Here is a 26,588-nt window from a genome sequence, read left to right as displayed (position 1 = left end):
AATTATAATGATATATTTTTATACTCCAATATATCATTATATTTTGATATCAAACAGTCTGATTAAGGAAATCTGAATATTCCAATATAGTAATAGACCAAAGAAAATAAAATATTATAGGAAGTTAATTTATATAATCATCCTAGTTATTAAATTCTCCGACATCAATAAATAATAAACACACAACACAACCTAGTTGTAATAATACCAGAAACGCGTTTAGAAAAGACGTTTGAAAAAGAACCTAACACCGTTTTGTAGTAGTTCCGAAGTCGTAACCTGCTCCATTATCTATGGACAACACACAACTTCTCTCTCTCTCTTCTCTCTCTACATATCATCCACTTCCGTACCTGTCGCTTCTAATTAATCGCATTTAATAAACGCGTCTGAAGTCCGTCATTGCGTCGGTGATGTCACCATAGTCTTCTTCTTGACGACTCTGCGCAAGTCTTTTCATAGCGACGAAGAACAAAAAAGCTTCCATCTTTGTCGCCTTAAAGCTTGTTCCTTTACTCCGTTTTGTTGAAATTCCGGCGACAAAGCTTCTATCTTTACTGCGTTTGTATAAAATTCCGGCGAAAAGCTTGTACCTTTCACCGGAGAATGCAGATTCCGGCGAACAGGTCTGTGTCTTTTCTCTGTTTCTGCTCTCTTTCTCAGTTGAAACGCCGTCGTTTTCGTCGAAACCTTATATTACTTTTTAACAGTTCTTTTTTTTTTTTTGGCGAAATGTTTGGTGAAGAAAGCAAAAGACTTTTTCACATTCTTTTGCTGAAATTTTTCTCTTTTTTTTTTTGTTTGTTTCCTTATGACGTTCCCCGTGTTACCTTTTGCTTGCTCAACTTGCCTTTTTTTGTGTTCTCTCTTGTTCTTATGGTGTCGGTAACGAACGCAGTTATTGCGTTTGTATCTCTTTAGTGATTGATTCGAAGTTTTTGGTAAGTAAATGCTTGTGCTTTGACCAATATTTGTTTGCTCTTAATTCTAAAGATTCTTTTCTTTTTAATTCCCAAAATTTATGTTTCCTTTAATAATTCTCTTTCAGTAGTCCAAGTAAAAATATTCAGGCAAAGGTCGGTTCTTTATTTCTTGAATCTGAAGTTCTCTCTTTGGTTTGTGTTGTCTAGTCTACTGTTACTAATTAGGACTTTTATTGAGTTTTTTCTTGTTTTTTTTTTGTTAATGGATGGTGGATTGTGATTGTGATGGTTTCAGGGGTTGAAGAAATGAATAAGCAACGAAGAAGAAACGTTCAAGGTCATGGCACTGGAAGACAGATTCCAGGATGTTTGGGTCGGATGGTTAATCTGTTCGATTTTGGAACAGTTGGTAATGGAAAGAAGTTGCTTACTGAGAAACCACATTTTGGTAATGGTTAGGTTTCTTCACTCTTTTAAACCTCTGGGATTAGTAAAGTTAGGATTTTTATGTCATTTTGATATTGATGATGATAATGATGATGGCTTCACAGGATCTATCAGGAGGAATCGGTTAGATCATATAAAAGATAAAGTTGTGAGTTTGTTGAACCTGTAAAGACAATTTGCTTTCTCTGATTGTTTTTGTTTATGAAATGAGTAAAGTGTTAATCTTTTGTTTTTATTGGGAGTGTAGGATGTGAGGAACGGTGGAGTCAATGGAACACCGATGAAGATGCTTCTAGAACAGGAAATGTCGAAAGACATGGATATTAAGCTCAGTTCGACTAATTTGGTTGCTAAGTTGATGGGTCTTGATTCCTTTCATCAGACACAACCTTCTCCGAGGAGTAATAGTTCAAAGCCTCGTCTAAAGAGGTCGTTAAGTCACGGGGAATATAAAGATGTCTATGAGATTTGGCAGAAACCGAGTAATGGTGTGGAGGGTTTAAGCAAGAAGCATATGGACATTGTCCGTGAAAAGTTCTTGGAGGCGAAACGTTTGGTTACAGATGATAAACTTAGACATTCCAAGGAGTTTCAAGAAGCTATGGAAGTTTTGAGTTCGAACAAAGAGTTGTTCCTCGAGTTTTTGCAGGAATCAAATAACTTGTTCTCCCATCGTCTCCACAATTTCGAGTCCATTGCGCCACCAACCCCAGAGAAGTCAAAGAGGATCACTATTTTGAAGCCTTCAAAGATCATTGTTGATGAAAAATTAGGAAATGAAGCAGCCACTGAATCTCCGAGAGACGGGATGAAGAGTGATTTATTCAAATGGCCGGCTGAAGAAGAATATCCGACAAGGCAGTCAACTCGAATAGTTGTTCTCAAACCTAATGGCCATGTCGCAAAGGCTTCATCATGTCCAACATCTCCAAGAGGTTTTGAGGAGAGAGAGTCAAGAGATGTGGCTAGGAGAGTGAAGAGACAGATTCTAAAGGAAGAAACTTTACATTCTTCTGCCTTCTCTAATGGTTACATAGGCGATGATAGTTCTCTTAACGAGGATGCAGATTCTGAAATCATGTCACCGGTCTCAAGACATTCATGGGATTATATCAACAAGTACGATAGCCCTTTTTCTTCCTCTCCCTTTAGCATAGCCTCTGATTCACCAGAGTCATCATCCGTCTGCAGAGAGGCTAAGAAACGGCTTTCTGAAAGATGGGCATTGATGGCAGCATCTAATGAGAATTTGCACGAGTCCAAAGTTATGGAAAAGAAAGTCTCTAATAGTACGTTAGGTGATATGCTTGCAATTCCAGATTTGAGAGATGATCTTAGAATAGAAGAAGAAACAACCAGTGAAGGTAATGAACAGGAAGGTCCTAGTGTGTATGATGCATCTTGCTTAGCTGGTAGTGTCAGTAAAGAAGAAGGAAACTTAAAGCCTCTTAGAACCCTTGTGCGGTCGAAATCTCTCCCTGAGTCATCAACAAGTCTTGGACATAAGTCTCTTGATACCAACAAGGAGAAATCCAAAGCTCCAGAGGAACTGACAAAGTCAAAGAGCTTGAAATGGTCTCTGAAAGGTAAAGTCTCAAACTTTCTTTTCTCAAGGAACAAGAAATCCAGCAAGGAGAGATCTTATGAGGATTCCCAAGTGGTAAATTCTGAAATCTTAGATTCTCGGTGCAACGATGACTGTGATGCATCAGTGTCTGCCAGGAGCATGAATTCTCGTGAGGTAGTATGATCATATAAAACACCTTTACTGATTTTAATACATTAATCTGTTGCATATTTTAGTTACAAACAAATATGCTTTTTGTCACATATATCTCAACAGGGAGACTTCTCAGTTGCAAGGGCAACCACTTTTGGAAACTCTAGTGAGTGGCGTGATGAACCGAGTCCAGTTTCAGTCTTGGAAACTTCTTTCGATGAAGATGATGGAATATTTTTTAATTCATCTGTATTAAATAGATCATCTTCTTCTCTTGGTAAGGTTTCATTTATAGCATAGCACCTATCTTTATCTTTTTATCTTGCTGTTTCATATTGATTCCTTATAAACTGGAGTTTTGGTAATAACAGGACGGGAGATGAGTTCCAACTTATTAGGAAAATCGCCTCCGATAGGTTCCATTGGTCGAACCTTTTCATTCGATGACTCAACAGTAGCTCGGTGCTTCTCATCTAAACGCTCAACTACTTCCACAAGAGACGAGGAAGAAGACTTGCGTCTCCTCATCAACACACTCTTATCAGCAGCTGATCTTGATGCTATCTCAGACAATCTTTTGTCTAAATGGCATTCTGCAGAGAGTCCACTAGACCCATCTCTGAGAAACAGCTACGCGGAATCAACAGAACAGCAAAGACTCGGATCAAACGTGAAGAAGCTAGTGTTCGACCTAGTCAACACACTGCTTTTGGAGCTAACACCGAGCTATCTCGTACCTCGTAGTCCCTTAATTCTCTCTGGTAAGCCGTTGCGGGTTTATGTGATAAACCGTATGCAAGAATGTTTAACGGGTAACGGAAGAGTGGAAGATCGTTGGTGGGATGAAGACGGAGACTTGAGCAGTTTGGCTGTGAATAAAGTTGTGAGGGTTGAAGTAGCCGAGATTGGTTCGCCGGAGTGTTTGAGATTGGAAATGGATTCAATGGGAGAGGAACTAGAGTTGAAGTTACTGGAGGAGTTGGTGGAAGAGTCTTTGATGGATTTGTCAGAACAAGCCAAATTATTCATTCCAAGTATTTGTTAATCATATGAATGTAAATTATATGGTTTTTCGTGTGTATAATATAAGGTGAATTCCACATTCTATTTTGCTTTTGTTTTTGGGTGAATGATAATGGAACGTAGTATTACATAGATATCATCTCTATTATTCCAATGTCTCAAAGATTGTTCCAAACTTTCTAATCTGATTTGTTGGGTTTTGCTCAGAATGTTAACCTGAGTAGCTACAATTTCCTAGATTAGGCCGTCCTAGTTTGGCTCACAATTACATTATCGAAAAAAAGGAAAAGAAAAAGTTGGACCAATGAGTGGACGCATGTACTAGTGTTAGGTGTTGACGTTTTTTGTCCGTTTGGACAAACAGGTGTTGACTTTTCCATCTCTCAATAATAGAGGAGGTGTATTGAAACCATGATTTTGGAGGATTTTATAGTATTTAGGAAATTTAAAATTTTGATAGATTTTAGGGAAGTTAATATGATTTATGTTAAAATTCTTTCAAATCTTACATAAAACCATGAAATTTAGATTTCTGTATTTTAACTAAACAAATCCTTTCAAATCCTCTAGAATCCCTAAAACCTAGAGGGGGTATTAAACTTATGTTTTAGATGATTTGGTGGAATTTTAATATTTTTAGAATTTTGCAAGATTTGAGTAAGATTTTAGAAGATTTGAGTAATTTGTTATAAATTTATATTAAGAAAATGAAAATGAAATGACAATCTGTGAGATTTTGACACATTTTGTGAATGATTTTAGAATGTTTCAAAAATCGTCTTTGTTTTTAACATTATTGATCATTTGTAGCCTGCAAAAAAAACATATTACAGTTAACAAAAAACGATGAAATGACCATTTTTGATAAACAAGAAGTGAATATCATGATCCCCCCTACCCTAAATCACACAGAGAAATTATAGAAAAGTCTAGGTAGATTCTGGTAATTTTCATATGAATATCATATGACGTTTGCTTGAGTTGAAGAACTGGTATTTTTTTTTGAGTTGAAGAGTTGACAATTTTCCAGCTTTTGATGCAATGATGTGTGTCAGTGTTACTTTGTCGTTCAGCACCGCTTAGTGAGAGTGAGAGAGATGGGAGAAAGTTTCTTACGAAACGAGATGTCGGAGTTTGTACAGCTATAGTTTCGAACTGGATGTGTCTGCTCCGAAGATAGAGTGATATCTTCCGGTAGGCACTGCTGATTGAGACAAGGTCGCTCTCATTAGAATGATGAATTTGAATGGTTGAATTTGATCTTATGGTTTGTCTTAGATTTGGTAATAGAAAGAAAAAACGTAGAACTCTTGTGTAAGGTGTGATTTTATAAGTCAAAATTCCATCTTATAGGGTGTGATTTTATAAGTCACATTTTTTAACTAAAAAACAAGAAAAAGTCTCTTAAAATCATTCAAAGTAGCTCTTTTAAAAAAAGTTGTGATATTTTGAATAACAGTAGATTTTAAGTAAGTTTTACAAATTCTGAATTGAATAACAAGAGATTGTGAATCATTTTAAATAATTTTACATAAATGTCAAGTTCAATAACATAGGATTTCAAAAGTTTTTTAAAAATCATCAATTGAATAACAAGTGATTTTGAAAATACCTTAAAATCTTCTAAAATATAAGTTAAATACCTCCCTCTTATTAAAATCCAAATTCACAAACTGTTTTGAATAACAGTGGATTTTAAATTAGATTTTTAAATCATCAGCTCAATAACAGTGGATTTTAATGGATTTTTTAAAATCCATGATTGAATAACATATGATTTGTAAATTTTACACAAATTAGTTAAAATGTCAAGTTTAATACATCCTCTCTATTACAACACCCATTTTTTTTATTTTTAACACTTCACATCATCTTCTCTCTCTTCCACATCATAATTCAACACCTACATCATTTTTATTCTCTACAATAGTTTTGTTTAATAAAATTACAACACCTTACCCAACCAAATTTATTTCATATTTTTCACCTTATTTATGTTTATTTTTTGTGATCACGTCTTATTAATCATAGTTAATATCAAATAAAATTAAAACAAGAAAAACTAAATAAATTTATAAAATAAATTGAGATTTTGTTTTTTTATTTTATAAAATATATAATTATTAGGATCCATTAAAAAACCAGTAAAACAATAAACAAGAGTTTATGAAAGCTGATAGCAAAAATATAGTAGAAAATATGATTTTTTTTTTTGTGTCCAAATTAAATGAAACAAGTCTCTATTTATAGCGAATGAAAAATGATAAATTTTGGTATAAAATAATAAAATAAAATTTTGGTATTCTATAAGATAATTATCTCAAATAATTGGGTTAGATAAAAAAATATCTGAAATCTCACCATCCAATAGAAACAAAACATTTCTTTATCTAAATATTATTCTATAATTAAAAAAGTAAACTATTCAGAATGTGCCACGTGGCGAGCAAACCCACTACTTTTGGGTTTCAACGGATGTGAATGTTTTCAACTGTGTTGTCTCCACATCATCTCTTTTGTTTTTTTCATCACTCCATTGCATTGCTTCAACTGTTAAATTTTTTATTTAACAGCTCAAAACTACATCATTGTAAGTAGTCTTAGCTTTTTGTGTTTTGTTTTACATTTGCTGACATATTTCATCACTTCACAAAAGTCACACAAAAATATTGTTACTAAACAGTTTGGATGGTGGCAGCGCAGGACAGACAAATCCGTTAGCAGATTATACCGTTTTTTATTTATCATTCATAAAGTACAGTTTACAGTGGTGTGGTCTGAAGAAAATAGACCAACTGTAAATCATATTTACGTACAAATAAAGTTGAACCGCAGCAATTGTTGTCCGTTCTATTTTCAGGATAGACTAAACCGATGACAGATTTGTCTGTCCTGATCGCCGTCACCATTTACAGCCTACAAATCTAAACGTTGATATCTTGAACTTTAAAAAATTGGTAAGAAAAAAAATCAGCAAGTTTGGAATATTTCTGCTTATGGAATTCTGATAATCATTGTGTTAGCCTAGTGCAAGAGCATCTTAATCACTTTAAGTGGCTTGCAATTTAACCAATGAAAAATAAATATGCATGATAAATTGTTAAAAACAATAAAAAAGCTAATCAATTTTGAATTGAGAATAAAATAGCTAATCAATTTTGCATTAAGATTTGAAAATCTAATCTAATTTAGAACAAACATTTTCTCCTAAGAGATTAAATGAAAAGAAGGGAGAGAATATTATGTAGTAATTAGTGGTGGAAGCACATTTAGAAAATAAATGCAATTAAAGAATTTTAGTTTTATATAATTAGTGTTAATTCATTCAAAATAGTATAAAAAATTATTGTGGTAAATATGGTTTTAATCAATGTACATTAGTGGATGAGAAATATGTTATTCTAATTAACTAATATGAGTCACTAACTTTGATTTTGAATTAGTATTAGTGGTTGAACCCAAAACAAAAAGTAATGAGGGAGAGTTACACTTGAATTTACATGTGGTAATGAGTGGGAGTTACACTTGAGTTTAAACATGAGTTAACTATAAATAAATATTATAGAATATCTGAAAAATCTTGCATATAAAAATAATGTATTTCTATAACATTCAAACAGTTAGATTGGTTAATATAAACTCACACGTAATATTTCAAATTTATATTATTTTGGTTTACTTATAGAATCATATGAACTTCTATCTTATTGAATTTTCTTTTTTAATTTCACTCATCAATTTAAATTATAGTGCTTTATTTCATTTTCATACAAATAATTTTATCTATGATTCAATTAAATATTATGAGAAATTGTTAGAAATTACTTTTGTAGATATCTCTTTTCTTTTCAAAAATACACTTTTTGGTCATTTTCACTTTTACCCTATTTTATACAATTATAAATGTTAAGTTAACTTTTTTTAAAAAATTAGGTTTAGGTTCTCTGTTATATATTTAGGGTATAGTCTTGTGGGGTATGACCGTCTGATATATTTAAAAAATAATATTTCAGATAAGAGATGTAAGAATTTTTTTTTTGATAGATAGATGTTACAATAAATTATTGCATTACATAATTAAAGAATATATGTTAAAAATAATCAAACATGTCACTTACTTCGTGTTGTTTATGTCACTCCAATGGACCGACATGTTCTGTAGAAACTACAAAATTGTATTTCCAATTTTATTAGGCTTTATTCAAGCCTTCTTTAATGGGTTCCAAGGTCTTGATCGTTTAGGTGAGGCATGCAAATTACCTATGATATTTATAGATGTCTTTTGCCCATGTATATAGACTTCCTTTTAGTTTTAGACAACCCACATCACTAGCTTGTCACTATTAATTTCTTTGGATTTGGCAAGATCCAAAATGATCCAAGCTAGTGATGGGATGGTTTCTAGTCCATCTATATATGTAGCATTTTCATTAGATCAACTATTCTTTTCAATATAGATAATTTTGTTAATCACTACACCTTTTTCTATGAAAAGTTTCAAGACCAAATCAGTAGAGCTTAGTCCTCGGGCCGGGGATTGAAGTATATCAAATATAGTCTTCTTCCCGCAGTTGATGTTCGAACACGAGAGATGTCCTGACTCTTCCAAAGCATAACTCTCGGTTCAACTGGTTGCCGACTTCATTTTGTTTAAGAGTATACATTAATCATTATTCTTAGACAATGTATCATTTGATCAGATTTTATTTTTTATAAATAATAATACAATTTTGAAGAAAGAAATTGATGATGAAAAAGATAGCTACCAACACCCTCGTACATGCACACCTTCTCTGTCTTTTCTATCCTTTCATTACCTCAAAAGAAGGGAACAAAAATAGGGATTTTGGGGTCGCTATTTAATTATTTATGCTTATTTGTTACTTATTAGGAAAAGGTCACCTTTCCTATTATATCAAACCAAACTAACATTTACTCATCGATCTCTCCTATATCAATCTCCCCTATGCATCGGTTTCTACATTTTTTCTTGAATTTATTTCATTTGCATTGAATCAAATTTCTTCTTCCTTTCGGTTTCTACATTTTTTCTTGAATTTATTTCATTTGCATTGAATCAAATTTCTTCTTCCTTTCTATTGTGTAGTTATATGGACGTTGAAGGAGATGGGATAGATTAGCCCTGGATAAAAAATCCGGATCCGAGAATCCGAACCGGAACCAATCTGAAAAACCCGAGATTTCAGATTCGGATTATGCCATTTGACTCTATTAGGTCCTATGTGTATAGACCCGTGGCTATCGGTTCGGTTTCGGGTTTTACCCGATACCCGAACGGATAAACCAAAAACCCAAAAATTTTAACTAAGAGGGAAAGAGGATTTAAGGTTCCTACCATTCAATTATATCATTTTTTTAGTTTCTTCCTCGATACTCGATACTCGACTCTCTCTTTCAATTTTTTTTCACCCTTTATATAAAACCTCGAGATAATATTGAAAACATAAAGCTGGAAACCCTAAATAAGATCTGTGTGCCTTTTCCTCCACCTTCTGCGTTGTCGAGAATCCATTCAGAAGTAAGGTTTACTACTTTACTTTGTAATTCGATTGGTCGAGCCGTCGAGTTCAAGATTATAGCTGTATATGTACTTCGATTTACAGAATTAGAAACCACCTCTTTGTTAAATCTGCACAAAGAATTGTGATTTAGATGATTTAGGAGATGATAAATGTTGATCTCTGTTTAGCCGTGACCGTGTGTGCTTGTATGGTTTCTTAGAGAGTAGTAATGCTCGAAATTGGTCAAGTCCTTTGTTGTTTTATTTCTTAAAATCATTGCTCGAGTCTTATCTCTTAAAATCATTGGTCGAGTGACTCGAGTTCTTTGTTGTTTTATCTCTTAAACTCATGGCATTGCTCTAGATTATGAGTTTTTATCTTCTGAGTTCTGTCTTCTAAGTTCTGACAAAGGGTTGCTTTTGAATGTTTGACGTAGATGGCGTCTTGTGATAATCCAACAGGGACAGACAATGATCCGATGGAGGTTGAAAGTGATACTGACGATGATGAATTAGATGGGACATACATTGATGAGGTTGAAACACCTAGTTCTGGTAAGACTCGTAAGAAAAAAGGGAAGAAGCTGAAGGATCCAGTAAGACAAGAAATAAAGAAAGGTCATATGTTTGGCAACATTTCACTAGAGTACCAAAGAAGAAAAACAAGTGTAGTTGCAATTATTGTGGAAGAGAATTTGGTTGTGCAACCAAGTCCGGAACTTATACTCTAAGGAAAAATATTGAAAAGACATGCAATGCATATAAGGTATGGCTAAGTGCTAATAAAGATAATGTTCATTCTGTTTTGACTCTTGATGGTGTTGGTGGTAATATTAGAGTGAGTAAGGTCAGTGAGGCATTGTTTAGAGAAGCTACTAATGAAATGTTGGTTCTAGCTGAGTTACCACTAGCTTTCGTTGAGTGCTTAGCTTGAAGACATTTCTGTTCTAAAGTTCAGTTGTATAAACCACATTCTAGGAGAACGGCTACAAGAGACATTGTCGAGATTTATGTGAAGAAGAAGGCATTGATGAAAAAAATTCTTGAGCACAACAAACAGATATTGTCTTTGACTACAAATATATGGGTTGCTTCCACTACTAGAGCTAGTTATATGGTAATAACAGCTCATTTTGTTGATGATATGTGGAGATTAAGGAAGATGATCATAGGATTTAAGAATGTTTCTGATCATAAGGGTGGGACAATTAGTAACTGTCTTATGGACTGTTTGGAAGAGTGGGGCATACAGAGAATATTTTGCATCACTGTTGATAACGCTACAGCTAACACTTACTCTATGACTAAGTTCAAGACAACAATGATGGATAAGTATGGAAGTGATGCATTGATACTAAAAGGTGAATATTTGCATTTGAGATGTGCTGCTCACATACTGAATCTGGTTGTAAAGGAAGGATTGTATGATATAAATAGCAGCGTGGAGGTTATTCGCAATGGAATACACTATGCAAGATCTACATCAAACAGGCTCAAGGCCTTTGATTTTCGTGTGGAATCAGGAAAACTTAGAAGGGGAAGCCTGCCTTTAGATGTAAAGACCAGATGGAATTCTACCTATCTCATGATAGAACAAGCTTTAAAATTCAGAGTTGAATTTGAGAGGATGGAGGCTGAAGATAAACCATACAATGACCGCTTTCAGGAGAAAATGGATGGACATAAAAGAGTTGGGCCAACATTGAAATCGGATTTAGATTCAGCTGAGAGGTTTGCTCAAATTCTTGGCATCTTTTATAAGTCTACATTGGTTCTTTCAGCTTCTACGACTGTTGCTGCTCATAAACTCTATAATGAGATAGTCTCTGTTATGAGAAATATTACCATTTTAGGCACAACAGGAGATGATGATGACATGCATAAGAAAGCGACATGCATGTTAAAAAAGTTGGAGAAGTATTGGAATCCATTTGGTGATAAGGTTGAGATGAACAGACTTGTGATGGTAGCAAGTGTGTTTGACACGAGGAAGAAAATGAAGCTTGTTGAGCTATGTTTTGATAGGCTTTATGGTAAAAGCAGTGTGGAGTCTACTCATCTGTCTAATTCAGTGAAGAATATCTTGAAAGATTTGTATGATGAGTATACCAGAGCCAGTTTGTTGAATAAAAGTAGTGATGGGTCATCTTCTCACTCATGGTATGCGGCTCAAGATCAGTTTGATACTGATATGAATGAAAGACGAGCTCCTGTTGGATATGAGGATATGGCTGAGATCTTTGATGATATGGTGAAAGAAACGGGGATTCATACTTCTTCTAATGAGTTGGATATGTATTTGAAAGAGGATGTGGAGACTTCAAATATTCTAAAAGGTTCAGAGTATGATTTGTTTTCATGGTGGAGGGTCAACAGTGGGAAGTATCAAGTTCTATCATTGATAGCTAAGGATATACTTGCAATGCAAGTGTCTTCAGTAGCATCAGAATCTGCTTTTAGTATAAGTGATAGAGTTTTAGATCCAAGCAGAAGTTGTTTGACATATTATATGATCGAAGTGTTGATATGTACTAAATAGTGGCTGAAATGTGAGATTCATATCAATGACAAAGGAGTCTCAACCATTCAACAACTTCTTTCTGAGATTGAGATCTTATGAGAGGTACTTTTTTTCTTTTAGTCCAGTTTTAATCTCTTAATAATGTTTCATGTTTGATTGATTTCTAACATTATGTCTTCGATTTTCTACAGAGTTTGAACCTGATTTCAACGTTTAAGATCAAAGACTGAAAGATCAGTAGAGTGACTGATTGAGGGAGTGAGCTATTGAGGTAATTCGGCCATAAATTGTTCTCTTAGTCTCTTACGGTTTAGTGTATAGTTTACCAATGAATTGATATTGTTTTATGTGTTTTTTATTGTATTAGGTCCAGAAGGAGAGCAAAACCAAGCCATTATTGTGTTTTGTTTTCCATTTTCCTCCCACTTATTTGTTTTAATGTCATGACTCATGAGTCATTAAACTTGGATTTGTTGTTTTGGCAAGAACTTAAAAACTCTTCTTTAGTTTCTATTATCTAGTATTGTTTCTCTCATTTGTATGACTTGGAATATTCGATTTCATGGATGGATTCTATTATAATATACCTATTGAGTATTGTGTCAAATTTGCAAAAATAGGTGCTTGTACTGGTTAAAAGTCTTAAGAGTCTTAAGAGTCATAGTAGTCTTTTGGGTATAAGGGCAAATTTTCGATTTTCGGATAGAAAATTAGTGTATTCGGGTAGCAAATTAGTGTATTCGAGTAGCCATAACTCAAACCGATATGAAACCGATTTTTTTGGTTTTTTTGGATATTAGAACTCTTATCTGAACCGACCCGAACCGGAACCAATTTTTTTAGGTTTACCCTATTGGGTCCTATACTCATATACCCGATAACCCGAATCCGATCGGGTTTTATCCATATCTGATACCCGAATACCCAGGACTAAGATGGATATATTCTCTGTTCGGGCCTGGGTAGGCCTGGGCAAAATACCCGGATCCGAAGATCCGATCCGAACCCAATCCAAAAAACCCGATCCGAATCCGTATCCGAAATTGTAAAATACCCGAACGGGCTAAATCTCTAAATCCAAAAACCCGAATCCGATCCGAACCGAAATCCGAATGGGTATCCGAATATACCCACATTATTAATATATAGTAGTAATATATTAATAATATTTATAATTTTAATAATATAAGTGTCTAAAATATTCAGATTTTTAGATATTTAATTTGAAGTATTTAAACTGTTTATTAGTAAATTTAGATAAAAAATACTCTAAATTTTGAGATAAATTGTGTATTATTGAATTATTTAGACTAAATTAGATACTAAAATTTTGAATTTTGTGAATTTCGGGTAATCCGAATCCTAACCCAAAATATCTGAACCGAATCTGATCAGAATCCGAAGTCTAGAAATACCCGAACGGGTTCTATACCTCTAAACCCGAAAACCCAAAAACCCGAAATACCCGAACCGAACCCGAACGGATACCCGAATGCCCAGGCCTAGGCATTCGGGTATCTGTTCGGGTTCGGTTCGGGTATTTCGGGTTTTCGGGTTTAGAGGTATAGGACCCGTTTGGGTATTTTTAGACTTCGGATTCGGTTCGGGTATTTCGGGTTCGGATTCGGATTACCCGAAGTTCATAAAACTCAAAGTTTTAGTATCTAATTTAGTCTAAATTATTCAATAATACGCAATATATCTAAAAATTTAGAGTATTTTCTACCCAAATTTATTAATAAACAGATTAAATACTTCCAATTGTCGAAAATATCTAAAACTCTGAATATTTTGAACACTTATATTATTAAAATTATAAATATTACTAATATATTACTACTATATATTAATAATATTTGTATATTCGGATATCCATTTGGATTTCGGTTCAGATCGGATTCGGATTCGGGTTTTTGGATTTAGAGATTTAGAACCCGTTCGGGTATTTTATAATTTCGGATACGGATTTGGATCGGGTTTTTTGAATCGGATTCGGATCAGATATTCGGATCCGGGTATTTTGTCCAGGTCTAGTCTGTTAGTAGAAACTTTAAATATTTACTTAATTTCGGACAATTAACTATCTTGTATTCACACAATAAAAAAAATAAAAAAATAAGTACTAGTATGTTGTATACACGTATGTGTTGAAACTTGAATGTGAACCCGCGTGCCGAAAAGGCTAAAAGAGCTTTAGTAATTGGGTTTAGTAACCTTCGGCTGCAAACATTCTCATGGTTTGTACGCATTTAATCAACTAATCTTTTCGTTCCAGTATGACATATTTTCTTATAATAATACAGTTACATATCTTTCTTCAAGGCCAAGACAAGTTATGTATAAAGATTATTGAGGCTGTGAAAACTGAAAGTCTGAATGAAGTGTGGTCATACAAATTAGGAATTAGTGGAGTAAGATAGTTTAAATAATTATTCGTATAAACGAATAAGTAAAAGAAAATAAAGAAGAGACAAAAAGCTGAAAGGAGAAGGTGGTGAAGAGAGTGTTCTGACTTGTCACGGACACAACCTTACATACATTAGATTTGTGGTTCCATATGATGACGTGCCCCAGTCACGCCTCCACGTGCACATCATTCCACTCCCCCACTATATTATTAATAATTATATGTAATGTAATTCAAGAAAAAATAACAAAAAATCAAGTTTCTGGACCATGTATATACGCTCTAAATTTAGACATCGAAATAAAGAGAAAAATTGAAAGATTATGTTCAATCTGTGAACCAATCTCGATGTTAAATTGGTGGATGAACAAAAAGACTAAGGAACTTAAAACTCTATCTTGAATAATCAATTTTGGGAGACAATGTTGTTTGTATTTATTTGATTTTGTTCTAAACGACTAAACTCTCTTGGATTATTAAGTTCATATATTTAAAAACATGATATGGCGATTTTCTTATATATATGTATCACTTATCATGTGTTGCCCCACAGTCAAACTGGATCGACATATTGACCCAATCGACTTTTAGATTCCATTTTGGGATCATGTTTTAAAAAACACATTGGTTCATGCTTCATACCAAGATTAGAGCTTATCAAATTATTACCTTTTCTCTTATGAAATACTATTCTGAATCCGTACCTCCTAATAGTAAAATTAATTATTAGGTCATAATTTTCATGTTAATGTGCATATATAATGATCAAAGCAAATATTTAAATATATAAAATTTAGGTTTGGATCAATAAGAGTTTTATTTTCGCTTTTTGGCATTTCATAAATCAATTACCACAATAACCACATTACATATTATCAATTTTCAAAACTTTATTTTTTTCTTTTATCAAACAAATAATTCTTTTTTTTTTACTATAGAGTTCAAAGTAAATTCACCACTAAGTAATTATGAATTTTAACATTTTTTTTTTCTTTTTGTCTTTATAAGTTGAACTCGTAATTAATCAAGAACCGTCAGAGAAAGTACAAAGCACTCTCTTAGGCCATTTTTATCGGCACAACAGTTGGACTGTTCTTAGCATAATAAATTGATAAATTTATTCAATAGTGCTCTTAGAACACATTTTTTGTTCTTAAATTAGAACTGATTTTAGAAGAGTTCTTTGTCTACGTGGCAATGGTTGAGATTGAGAAAGAGACTTAAATTTTTTTTTTGTTTCGCAATCTCACAGCAATATCAAATCAAATCATCTTCTGATCGTCGTCTTCCACAATTTCTTTTCACCAGAGCTTTTTCCCCGATCGATTTACTGACTCCGACGTCACCTCTCTTTCCCCCGTTCGTTTCTGATCTCTGAGTCTGCCTTATTTCTGTTTTTGTTTTTCCCAAATGTCTCAGTCTGATTTCAGTTTTGATTTCTAATTTTGTGCTTCAAATCGCTTCTTCTCCGGCTAAACTCTTTTGTTTCTTCTTCGGATCATCGGAAGCATCGTGAATTTTACATTCTCTGGCTTATTTTTTACTGTATCGCAATCTAGTTTTGGAATACACAAATAAAATGTTAGGGTTTTTGGATTTCTTAAGATATCACAATCGAACGATGTTAGTCTTTGATGGGATTGGGATTTTAAATTTGTTCTAAATTTATTACTCTGTTTGCTTCAGTTTTTGTTTGTTCATCTTAATTATTGTGTGTTGATGATTGTGCAGAGTTCTTAGTTGCAATTCCCATTTGGGAACAATGAGTGATGCGTTTGATGGATACGAGCGGCAGTATTGTGAGCTCTCAGCGAGTCTTTCGAAGAAATGTTCCTCAGCTATTGCACTTGATGGAGGTGAAGATTAACAATACTTGAATCCACTCTGAGATACTTTAGTTTGTGTTTCATTTGCTTTTTAGATCCTTCATGCCTTTCTTTTGTTTGGTTGCTGATTTGAGAAGAGAGCTTGTGATTAGTAGTGATGACTGACCATTATCATAGTTTTGTTTATTACCTTGATTAATGTGTTGTTGTTTGCACAGACAGTTTCAGATGCATTGATGATAATATTCTTAATGATTTTGCAGAACAGAAGAAGCAGAAGCTCTCTGAAATCAAATCTGGGCTGGATAATGCGGAATTATTGGTATATGATTGGTGTAATGTGAAGTTATTATAATAGAAGCTTTGGTGTTATGTGTCCGTTTTGCGTATTGATGATGTTCTGTCCTTTTTTCTTCACCAGATTAGGAAAATGGATCTTGAGGCAAGGAGCCTTCCACCAAGTCTTAAGTCCAGCCTCCTTGTCAAATTAAGAGAATTCAAGTCTGATTTGAACAATTTCAAAACCGAAGTAAAGAGAATCACAACTCGAACCTTGAACGCTGCTGCTCGAGATGAGTTTTTGGAAGCTGGTATGGCCGACACAAAAACGGTAAATAAAGGAATTAGTCATATTGTTTCAGTTTAGTTACATCTCAATCTTTGCTTAGAAAACAACTTTTGAGTTAATTTTTGTTGATTTGTCGTTGTGGTCAGGCTTCGGCTGATCAAAGATCAAGATTGATGATGTCAACTGAGCGTTTGGGCCGAACCTAGAAGCTAGAAGAAAAGATAACTTGTATCTAGAAGGTGATGTACGATGTTTGAAATGATGTTAATGTTGCAAAGGTTCATGTATCAAATGTAAAATAAAAATTGATTATTATATTATTAAAGATTACGATCTTAAAGATGTTTTCCCTATAACTAACTTTTTAACAAAAAGATCTTTAACTACTGATCTTAGATTATTTTCCTAATATATTTAGTCTAAGAACACAGAAAAAAGTTATGCCTATAAAGATGGTCTTAAAACTGAAACCAAAGGAGTTATTAAGATCATCTATTAAGATAAAGCCACGTGTTAATCTAATCACAGCTAAACAAATCCAACCGTACGATTTAACTAGAGGAAGCTAAAAGCCTAAACCTCAACCGCTTTTAAATACACGAAAGCTTCACATAACTTCCCCATTCTCTTCTCTCACATTCTCTCTATCTCTCTTTAGAAAAAAATGGATAAAAGTGGTAAAACGTTTGGAGAACAATATTGGTGGAGGTCAAATCCAGCGTTCAAACCGCCCGAAACGCCGTTAGATTCTATGGAGTTTCTCTCACGTACTTGGAGCCCTTCCGCGACTGAAGTTTCTAGAGCGGTCGTCGCTTCTCCTCCTCTGAGCTCTCAACCGCCGCAAATGCGTTTCTCTGAGATCCAGAGCGGTTCTTCTGACGTCACTTTGGTGCCGGAAAATGAAGAGAACGGTGTCGTTTCTGGAAACACTTTCTCTTTCGCTTCTTCCGAGACTTCTTTGATGGTCATGGAACGTATCATGGCTCAGTCTGTAAGTAATTAAGTATAAATATATCCCTTACAAACCGGCGTCGCTTTGAAGAATCATATCAAGAATCATAACTTTATGTTTATGTACGTTACTATTATTAAACTTCTATAGTTTTTTGTTAACACGATTATATTTATTTGTATTAGCCGGAGATTTCATCACCACGGACCTCAGGGAGACTATCACATAGCTCTTTCACCGACAGCCCTCCGATCTCTCCCTCGGACATCGACGACTTTAAGGTCAGTTCAATTCTTGAACCGGTTTAAAGAAATACTAAACCGGAATCCAAAATCTTACTTAATTAGTTATTCATCAGTCCCTTTCTTTATCAGTGGATTGTTCTGACTTCTGGACCTCTGGTTTGTTAATTATATTGGACTAGAGTGTGAAGAGTTAAAAATTGGGTGGGTTAAATCTATGGGATGGGTAAAAAAGCTGGGTCTATTATGCAAATTGGTAAAACACGTTGACAAAAAACAAAAAACAAAAAACAAAAAAGGCTGGCTACGTATGATGTAGAAGCAGTAGAGTAAGAAAAACAGAGGAACACAAAGCTCAGGCTTTCTCTTCTTCCTAAGCATTTTCACTGTCATTCACTCTAAGTTTAGCAGTATTTGTCTTTTTATTTTTTTTTATCCACATTTTTTTTCTGTCTTTGTATTTATGGTATTTATATCATTAAATTGACGCATTCGATTTAGTATTTATCTAGGAAAAAGAATATAGTTGTGTCAGCATTTATGGTCTTGGACCCAAAGATTGGCTGGCTTATATTCACAACGGTCTATTTCCCACAGCCGTTTATTTGGGAAAATGAATTAAAATATATATACTTTTTTCTTATAATGGTACATATTATTTTATTTTTCTTGAAAACTTAAATAAGCAAAATTTCGTTACAACGAGGAAATTCAGAAAATTGAATTCCATTTGTTTTCTTAAAAAAACTTTTTCTTACACAAATAATTAAGTTGAAACTTTAATTAAGTCCAAAAATTTGGTTTTAAGTTTTTAACCTAGAGTAATTTAAAATACTTGTGCAGCAATTCTACCGTATAAGCCCATCCTTTAATGGGCACATACGTGGTCCATCCGCCATCCCCGGCACCGCAGGAGGGTCTAAAACTGTTGGTCGTTGGCTAAAGGACCGGCGAGAGAAGAAGAGAGAGGAGACGCGTGCACAGAACGCACAGCTCCATGCAGCTGTCTCCGTAGCTGGTGTTGCTGCCGCGGTTGCTGCTATAGCTGCAGCCACGGCCTCTCAGTCAAGTGCCGGAACGGACGAGAAAGTGGCCAAGAATGACTCGGCGGTAGCTTCTGCCGCCACTTTGGTGGCGGCGCAGTGTGTGGAAGCGGCAGAGATTATGGGAGCTGATCGTGAGCACTTGGCCTCCGTTGTCAGTTCTGCTGTCAACGTTCGTTCTGCCGGGGATATCATGACTTTGACCGCCGCCGCTGCCACAGGTATGTTTCTTCCATTAAGCAATCATGTCAATAGTGAAATGTTAATAAATGGTTACTTCAATATGTTGTTACTAACTTACTACAATTTTTAAAAATCTTGATCCCTGTATTTTAAAAAAAAATCAATTATGAACCATACAGAAGTGTAATAGTTCTTTCATGACCTATGGAATAGCCACTCATTGAAACAACGCTGGCTAGCTATAATTTTTTTCTTTCTAGGAAGATTAAATTTTTGGCCTAGAACCACTAGGCGACCATGCATTAGTTAAAAGTACTAGTTTCTTGTTAACCTATTTTTGTTATGTGCATAGCTTTAAGAGGAGCTGCGACATTGAAGGCGAGGGCTTTGAAGGAGGTATGGAACATCGCGGCTGTGATTCCAGTGGATAAGGGTATACCAAAAGGAAGCGGTGGTGGTTACAGAGGAGGCGAGTTAGCTCCAGAGGACAATTTCCTCGGGGTTTGCAGTAAAGAATTGCTAGCTAAAGGTTGCGAATTGCTTAAACGCACCCGCAAAGGTTTGTTAATGTCTTTTAATCGTTTCAATTTAGTTCATGCATGTTACGTAGTTCTTGAGTTAATTATATTATTTTCATTTCATATTTTTCAGGTGATCTTCATTGGAAAGTTGTTTCGATCTACATAAATAGAACAAAGCAGGTAAACCATATATAGAATTGTACCTTTGTAATTATAGTTACGTATAGTTAATGTGTGAATCGACCTTTGTTGTGGAAGCTAAACTAAATATATATTTGTTTTGTTTTAATGTGCATTTTATCTTTATTGCGCAGGTAGTGTTGAAGACTAAGAGCAAACATGTTGCTGGGACCATTACAAAGAAGAAAAAGAGTAAGTGAAATAGTGATGCTTTGCTTCATACTTACTCTTGCTTTGTTTTTTTATATTGGGAATCCAATAGATCAAAAGGTCAAAAAGGTACTAACTTTGGAATAGTTTTTGAAGTATAAGAGACTATTAGATCGTAAAGTTAAAGACAGATCCAAACTTTCATGAAAAGATTAATTAATCAGTTAAGAATACTAGTCTTGTTCTCTCTTTTTGTCTTTCAACAAATCACAGCAAAATAAAGGAATGGATTAGTCTAATGGTTATTGCTTTGCACATTTCTTTTTGTGTTCACATTAATTAGTCTTAAGTTGTTGGTCTATAAGTAAAATAGTTTGTTTCTAAGTCGCTAATTCAATTTGTGATGTATTGATCTATATATATAGATGTGGTGGTGGAATTGGTCAAGGGATTACCGGCATGGCCTGGTCGGGAATTGCTCGAGGGTGGAGAGAATCTGAGGTATTTCGGGCTTAAGACGTTTGAGAAAAGAGTGATTGAATTCGAGTGCAAAAGCCAAAGGGAATATGATCTTTGGACACAAGGTGTTTCCATGCTTCTTTCCATTGCTTCTGATAGGAAACATAAATGTTGAATTAAGGTATAGTCTTGGGGTAAAGTCAGAATGAAAATGGATACTAATGGGGCTAATTTGGATTCTCTCTTTTTCTTGGTGTTTTTCTTTTTCTAGCTGGAAGAGATAAGGTAATTAAACCGTCTATTTTTTTTTTCTTTCTTTTAAAAGTAAGATCATTGTAGTAGAAGAATATGTAAATTACATTATATTCTCGTTTTGCAAGTTATGGTGATTGGGACATCGGACGAAAGTTATGTTTTTGTTTCTTGTGGGGATATTGTGGTATAGAAAATACTGTGTGAACTTCTTTTAAAGTTTTTGAAACTTTATTCTTCTAGTCTTGTGAATGTAATCGAGTTAAATTCATGAGCAAAGATAAAGAGGTCACTTAAGTAAAAGAGTCATAATTCATAAGTTTGAACTACTACATAAGCAACAAAAACTGATAATATATATTGAAAATAGGAAAATCAGCCCCTAAAGAAAAACTTATGTTTACTTGGTAACCTCAAACTCTTGAATTTTAATAGGAAGACCCTTGTGACACCCATCTTTGATCTTAACCAATTCAAAGTCATCTCCTTCCAAATAAGCCTTCAAAAACGACACAAGAATTCCACCAACAAATCTCCTCATTGGCCTTCTCTTTTCACCATTCTTACACAAACAGTAAAAAATCATCCCCCTAATCCCTTTTGTATTATCATCAAGCATGTCCAAATGCCCGTAATCCTCCGCGACGAAATGCCACGCTGGACTTTGACATTCCCGGAAGAACTCTTCGTGGTTCACTCCGGGATGCGCACATGGTGGAAACAGTGAGTTCCAAGCGGTTTCAACAAGCCCCGAACCTATGACAAGTACCGGCATTTTGTCTAGGTCTAACGAGTTTGGTTCATAAGCCAAAACTGGAGGAGGGGTTTGTTGTCCTTTCCCTGTTCCATCAACTGGATCTATACCGATCAATGTTGAGATCTTTAGATCCGAGGAGTACCCAAATTTCTTTAGAGCGACCGCAAATGCCGTTTTGCCTCCGCGGCTATGGCCTGAGAGTGCGAACTTTGATAGGTTTGGTATTACTTGTGCTGGAAGAAAGTGGTTAAGTGATCCGACGGATAACCAATGAATAATCTCCGCCGTTGATTTAATTTCATCCGTTATGTCCGGTCCGGCGATACTATATAACTGTTAAATATCATCACATAACCAAGAAATTGTATTTTCAAATGACTAAAAATATGCAACGTTATGACATTTCGAGCACTCAGATTCTGATGAATTAGTCCAATTGATTAGGGACAAAAACAGGATAAACACGTCAAAAGGACCCATATATTTGTTTGCATCTCTGCTCTTACTTCTTACTTTTCTTCTTGTCTAAAGGTTTATATACGTATCAACAAATATATTTAGTATATATGATTTTGGATTCAATTAGAATCTCTCTGTACATGGACCTACTTATAAATTACATAAAATTTTCTTTGTAACTATACACATTATTAGAAATATGTGACTCACACCTAACTAACTATGCACACACTATAATCAAAACTAAGAAGAAAATCTAGTGGCTAATTAATTCTTGAAACAGTGTGATTAATTTTAAAATTTAGAATTGAACCTGAGGAGCGATGAGGATGAAGCCATGAGAAGAGACGTGCGACATAAGCTGGGAATAAAAGGAGTTGTAGAGAAGGTAACCATGGAGGAGCATCACCACCGGGTATTCTCCTTCCTCCACCGGCGTCGCCACCAACAGCTGTTTTGGCGGAGACGGCGTCGTTTTGCAGCAGCGAGATGATGAGTCCAAGGTTAAGATATCTGTTTTGTATTTGCCATCTTCAAAGGCGTTTCTTGNTTTTTTTTTTTTTTTTTTTTTTTTTTTTTTTTTTTTTTTTTTTTTTTTTTTTTTTTCTGGTTTACTTTTTTTTTCGTGGGTAGATGAGAATGAGATTAGTTGGAGATATTATTATTATAGGGAGAAAAAAAAAGTTACGAACTAACAAAAGACTACTAGTAGAATGAAACAGAGTAAAATGACACTGCAAATTTTTTTCGTAAATAAATGGTGTATATAAATCTTACTTTATATAAAATATCATCATCTTTTATAAAATGTGCAATAAAATATGTGGTTTTCGCAAAAATATCATATGCATATTATCTCCAAAATTACATACTCTAACAAAGTAACTCTAACTTCTATGAATGAAAAAGGAAACCGAAAATAAAATTCCTCCAATACATATAGTTTTTTTTCTTTTTAATCTAATTTTTTATTATTTCAGTTTCTATATTTTACTATTTTAAAATTTTCAAACCAACTCACATCCTATATATGAGTTTTTTTTTTCTTTTTTTTTTGGGAATTGTTAAACAGATTTAAATTCAAGAAAATTAATTTAAAATATTTCCACCATTTCACAAAGAGCGTTATTCTAGTATTACTTTACGTCTGAAAATAAGTATTGTTTTAGATATTCAATGTTAAATTTAGTTTTTGATATAAACTTCAGATCTATTGAAGAATATCAAGAAACAATTAAAATTAAAAAGGTATAAGAAATTTTTTAATATGGTTTCTTAATTTGTATGAAAAGTTAAATTAAGATCATCTCCCACCCACCTCTATATTTATTACTTCCACCCACCTCTATGTTAGGAAGAAAAAAATAGAAATATATATTAGAGTAAAAATTGCCTCTATAATAGAATTGGTCTGTTCTATTGTATAGGAGAAAATAATGACATACATTGAACATGGTGTAATTGTGGATCCTAAACATTTATTTATCATGAAATGAAGAAATATTATAATTTCTGGAATTTAGAATTAACTAAAAATATGGGAAAACCAAAATAATGTGAATTATAATGGACCATATAGGTGACTAACATCGAACGGAGAAATAATCTTATATCAACTTTGATGAGTCTTTGAGATCATCTCCAATGTATTTTTTATGTTTTTATTTTTATAATAGAGGTAAGTTTTACTATAACTTACTTTTATTCTCATCTCTAAAATTAATATTGCTATTTTTTTATATATAGAGAAATTCTATTTTTTTCTATGAAAGATTAAACAATTTTTATTTTAAAGATGAGAATAGAAGTAGGTCAGAGCAAATTTGCATCTAGAATAAAGATTGCTATATTTTTTATATATAAAGGTAATTATATAGATGAGTTAGAGATGCTCTGAATCAAAAGCATCACCCACACAACGAAGATAGTAATGGCTCTTGAGGTACGTTAATTTCAATTAGATTTTGGCAAAATCGTGATGATTGGGAACTAGAAATTAAATGAGTCTTTTTTTCTTCTGGATTTTACCCTTTTTGCCAAATGTGGGAATTGAATGAATATATATATTTTTTCTATTGAGGTTTGTTTTTTTTCCTAGCTAGAGTTATTCTCACTTTGTAAGCTATGGTGTTGATTTGGGAAATCGGACGAAATTTATGTTTTTTTTTATTTTTTTGTTTCTCTTGGGGTGATTGTGGTATAGAAAATACTGTGGGGACTTCTTAAAAAGTTTTTGAAACTTCACTCTTCTAGTCTTCTGAAATGTAATCCATGAGCAAAGAGGTCACTTAAGTAAAGAGTTGTACATCATAAGTTTGTAAACTACATATAAGTTACAAAAGCTGATATTGATAATATTGAAAATAGGAAAACCATCCCCTAAAGAGAAACTTATGTTTATATGGTAACCTCAAACTCTTGAATTTCAACTGGAACACCCTCGTGACACCCATCTTTGATCTTAACCAATTCAAAGTCATCTCCTTCCAAATAAGCCTTCAAAAACGACACAACGATTCCACCAACAAATCTCCTCATTGGTCTTCTCTCTTCACCATTCTTACACAAACAGTAAGAACTCTTCCCTCTAATCCCTTTTGTATCATCATCAAGCATGTCCAAGTGCCCGTAATCCTTTGCGACGAAATGCCATGCTGGACTTTGACATTCCCGGAAGAACTCTCGGTGGTTCACTCTGGGAGGCGCGCAAGGCGGGAACAACGGGTTCCGAGCGGTTTCACCAAGTCCCGAACCTATGACAAGTACCGGCATTTTGTCTAGGTCAAATGAGTTTGGTTCATAAGCTAAAACTGGAGGAGGGGTTTGTTGTCCTTTCCATGTTCCATCAACAGGATCTATACCGATCAATGTTGAGATCTTTAGATCCGAGGAGTACCCAAATTTCTTTAGAGCGACCGCAAACGCGGTTTTGCCTCCGCGGCTATGGCCTGAGAGTACGAACTTGGATAGGTTTGGTATTACTTGTGCTGGAAGAAAGTGGTTAAGTCCTACTGATAACCAATCAATAATCTCCACCGTTGATTTAATCTCGTCCATTGTGTCCGGTCCGGCGATACTATATAACTGTCAAATACACATAACCAGGAAAATTTATTTACCACTACATTTGCAACATTATGATTCTAGAGAGATTCTAATGAATTGAACCAATTATTTAGAGACAAAAGCAGAGTAAACACATCAAGTGGACCCATCCATTTGTATCGTTCTTCTTAGTTTTCTTATCGTCTAAGGTTTTTTATAAAGGCCAAACAATAAATAAAAGTTTGAGACAAAAAGAAAACTCAGTTAAACGTGGCATTATGTGTTCCATTCAGCTGCATTTTAGATATATACATCTTGGTTAAATACCAAATCCTAAGTCCTGAAGTTCTTTACCAATCATCAACAAATGTATTATTGATGATTTTGATTTTCAATTAAAATCTCTTATTACATGGACCTACTTACACCTAGGTAGTGTGAATTTATGTTTTATTTTTTGAACTATACACACTGTTAGAGACATTTGAATATGATTCACACCTAGCTAACTAAACACACTATAATCAAAACTAATAAGAAATTTTAGTGGCTAATTAATTCTTGAATAAATGTAACTAATATTAAATATAAAATTGAACCTGAGGAGCGATGAGGATGAAGCCATGAGAAGAGACATGCAACATAAGCTGAGAATAAAAGGAGTTGTAGAGAAGGTAACCATGGAGGAGCATCACCACCGGATATTCTCCTTCCTCCACCGGCGTCGCCACCAACAGCTGCTTTGGCGGAGACGGCGAAGCTCGAGAAGCCGGCATCATTTTACAGCAGCGAGATGATGAGTCCAAGGTTAAGAGATCTGTTTTGTATTTGCCATCTTCAAAGGCGTTTCTTGATGAAGAAGAGGACATTTTTTTGTTTCTTTTTTTCTGTTTTACTTTTTTTTTCTTTCGTGGGTACATGAGAATGAGGTGAGTTGGAGATATTATTATGGGAGATTTGCACTGAGACACACTTTTACTAAAAGTATGTTCATTTGACACACTTTCTAACCAAGAGATACTTTTTGGCCAACATTTGTGATTTTTAGACTATTTTAGCCCTGATCATGTAAACATATGTTTAACTAGAGAGAAAAAACAGTTGTATTAAGGTCCGTCTGATTCTAACTAAGAATTTGATCCGACGGCTAGAGATGAGTGTGTAATTGGTGGTATCCTAGACCATTGGATTTCAATTACTAGTTTGGATCTAATAGCTTAGAATGGTTGAAAAAAAAAACAAAAAAAAATTTGCATCTCTCTCTTCTTCTTATTCTTTCTTCTTACTTCTTCACTTTTTTTTTCTCTTTTTATTTGTAATCATTTTATCTAATTACTATGACATATATTTTTGATTTTGTTTTTATGATTCATTATAATTTTATTTTTT

At 34.1% G+C, this 26,588-nt stretch overlaps 5 protein-coding genes across 8 annotated transcripts; 3 read left to right on the top strand and 2 right to left on the bottom strand.

Annotated features, from left to right (window-relative positions):
* Positions 255–4,247, top strand: LOC104771538. Of its 4 annotated transcripts, none has more exons than XM_010496073.2 (6): positions 255–626; positions 1,219–1,371; positions 1,475–1,518; positions 1,618–3,111; positions 3,214–3,367; positions 3,462–4,247. In XM_010496073.2, exons 2-6 carry the CDS (start codon positions 1,230–1,232, stop codon positions 4,133–4,135), a joined length of 2,508 nt encoding a protein of 835 aa, XP_010494375.1. In that variant the 5' UTR covers positions 255–626; positions 1,219–1,229; the 3' UTR covers positions 4,136–4,247. The 4 variants fall into 4 exon arrangements, with proteins under 4 accessions (XP_010494375.1, XP_010494373.1, XP_010494374.1 ...); XM_010496071.2 differs by having other exon boundaries at positions 257–626; positions 1,219–1,377; XM_010496072.2 differs by lacking the exon at positions 255–626 and adding an exon at positions 830–941 and having other exon boundaries at positions 1,219–1,377.
* Positions 15,649–17,312, top strand: LOC104771537 (vesicle transport v-SNARE 11-like). The gene is made up of 5 exons (XM_010496069.2): positions 15,649–15,921; positions 16,294–16,418; positions 16,652–16,710; positions 16,810–16,998; positions 17,103–17,312. Exons 2-5 carry the CDS (start codon positions 16,325–16,327, stop codon positions 17,160–17,162), a joined length of 402 nt encoding a protein of 133 aa, XP_010494371.1. The 5' UTR covers positions 15,649–15,921; positions 16,294–16,324; the 3' UTR covers positions 17,163–17,312.
* Positions 17,574–21,160, top strand: LOC104771536 (VAN3-binding protein-like). Its single transcript, XM_010496068.2, has 7 exons — positions 17,574–17,947; positions 18,094–18,189; positions 18,994–19,414; positions 19,729–19,935; positions 20,028–20,077; positions 20,212–20,269; positions 20,653–21,160. Exons 1-7 carry the CDS (start codon positions 17,621–17,623, stop codon positions 20,859–20,861), a joined length of 1,368 nt encoding a protein of 455 aa, XP_010494370.1. The 5' UTR covers positions 17,574–17,620; the 3' UTR covers positions 20,862–21,160.
* Positions 21,236–22,951, bottom strand: LOC104772775 (chlorophyllase-2, chloroplastic-like). The gene is made up of 3 exons (XM_010497350.2): positions 22,932–22,951; positions 22,468–22,699; positions 21,236–22,028 (listed from the first exon to the last, which is right to left on the bottom strand). Exons 1-3 carry the CDS (start codon positions 22,949–22,951, stop codon positions 21,339–21,341), a joined length of 942 nt encoding a protein of 313 aa, XP_010495652.1. The 3' UTR covers positions 21,236–21,338.
* On the bottom strand, positions 24,427–26,149 carry LOC104771535 (chlorophyllase-2, chloroplastic-like). The gene is made up of 2 exons (XM_010496067.2): positions 25,799–26,149; positions 24,427–25,238 (listed from the first exon to the last, which is right to left on the bottom strand). Exons 1-2 carry the CDS (start codon positions 26,117–26,119, stop codon positions 24,552–24,554), a joined length of 1,008 nt encoding a protein of 335 aa, XP_010494369.1. The 5' UTR covers positions 26,120–26,149; the 3' UTR covers positions 24,427–24,551.

This window comes from Camelina sativa, chromosome 20, assembly GCF_000633955.1.
Source record: "Camelina sativa cultivar DH55 chromosome 20, Cs, whole genome shotgun sequence".
Taxonomy (NCBI): Eukaryota; Viridiplantae; Streptophyta; class Magnoliopsida; order Brassicales; family Brassicaceae; genus Camelina; species Camelina sativa.
Note: the sequence above shows the minus strand (reverse complement) of the source record. Positions and strands in the feature narration are given on the sequence as shown.

What these genes read in the sequence shown, in the direction of transcription:
- LOC104771535 (XM_010496067.2), bottom strand. Translation starts at nt 26,119, where the DNA reads ATGTACCCACGAAAGAAAAAAAAAGTAAAACAGAAAAAAAGAAACAAA. An exon ending in TCATCCTCATCGCTCCTCAG is followed by an intron (nt 25,239 to 25,798) that starts GTTCAATTTTAT and finishes TGTATTTGACAG; the next exon opens with TTATATAGTATCGCCGGACC.
- LOC104772775 (XM_010497350.2), bottom strand. Translation starts at nt 22,951, where the DNA reads ATGATGATATTTTATATAAA. An exon ending in TCATCCTCATCGCTCCTCAG is followed by an intron (nt 22,029 to 22,467) that starts GTTCAATTCTAA and finishes GATATTTAACAG; the next exon opens with TTATATAGTATCGCCGGACC.
- LOC104771538 (XM_010496071.2), top strand. Translation starts at nt 1,230, where the DNA reads ATGAATAAGCAACGAAGAAGAAACGTTCAAGGTCATGGCACTGGAAGA. An exon ending in GGAGCATGAATTCTCGTGAG is followed by an intron (nt 3,112 to 3,213) that starts GTAGTATGATCA and finishes ATATCTCAACAG; the next exon opens with GGAGACTTCTCAGTTGCAAG. An exon ending in TAGATCATCTTCTTCTCTTG is followed by an intron (nt 3,368 to 3,461) that starts GTAAGGTTTCAT and finishes TGGTAATAACAG; the next exon opens with GACGGGAGATGAGTTCCAAC.
- LOC104771537 (XM_010496069.2), top strand. Translation starts at nt 16,325, where the DNA reads ATGAGTGATGCGTTTGATGGATACGAGCGGCAGTATTGTGAGCTCTCA. An exon ending in TGGATAATGCGGAATTATTG is followed by an intron (nt 16,711 to 16,809) that starts GTATATGATTGG and finishes TTTCTTCACCAG; the next exon opens with ATTAGGAAAATGGATCTTGA. An exon ending in GTATGGCCGACACAAAAACG is followed by an intron (nt 16,999 to 17,102) that starts GTAAATAAAGGA and finishes CGTTGTGGTCAG; the next exon opens with GCTTCGGCTGATCAAAGATC.
- LOC104771536 (XM_010496068.2), top strand. Translation starts at nt 17,621, where the DNA reads ATGGATAAAAGTGGTAAAACGTTTGGAGAACAATATTGGTGGAGGTCA. An exon ending in AACGTATCATGGCTCAGTCT is followed by an intron (nt 17,948 to 18,093) that starts GTAAGTAATTAA and finishes TATTTGTATTAG; the next exon opens with CCGGAGATTTCATCACCACG. An exon ending in ACATAAATAGAACAAAGCAG is followed by an intron (nt 20,078 to 20,211) that starts GTAAACCATATA and finishes TTTATTGCGCAG; the next exon opens with GTAGTGTTGAAGACTAAGAG.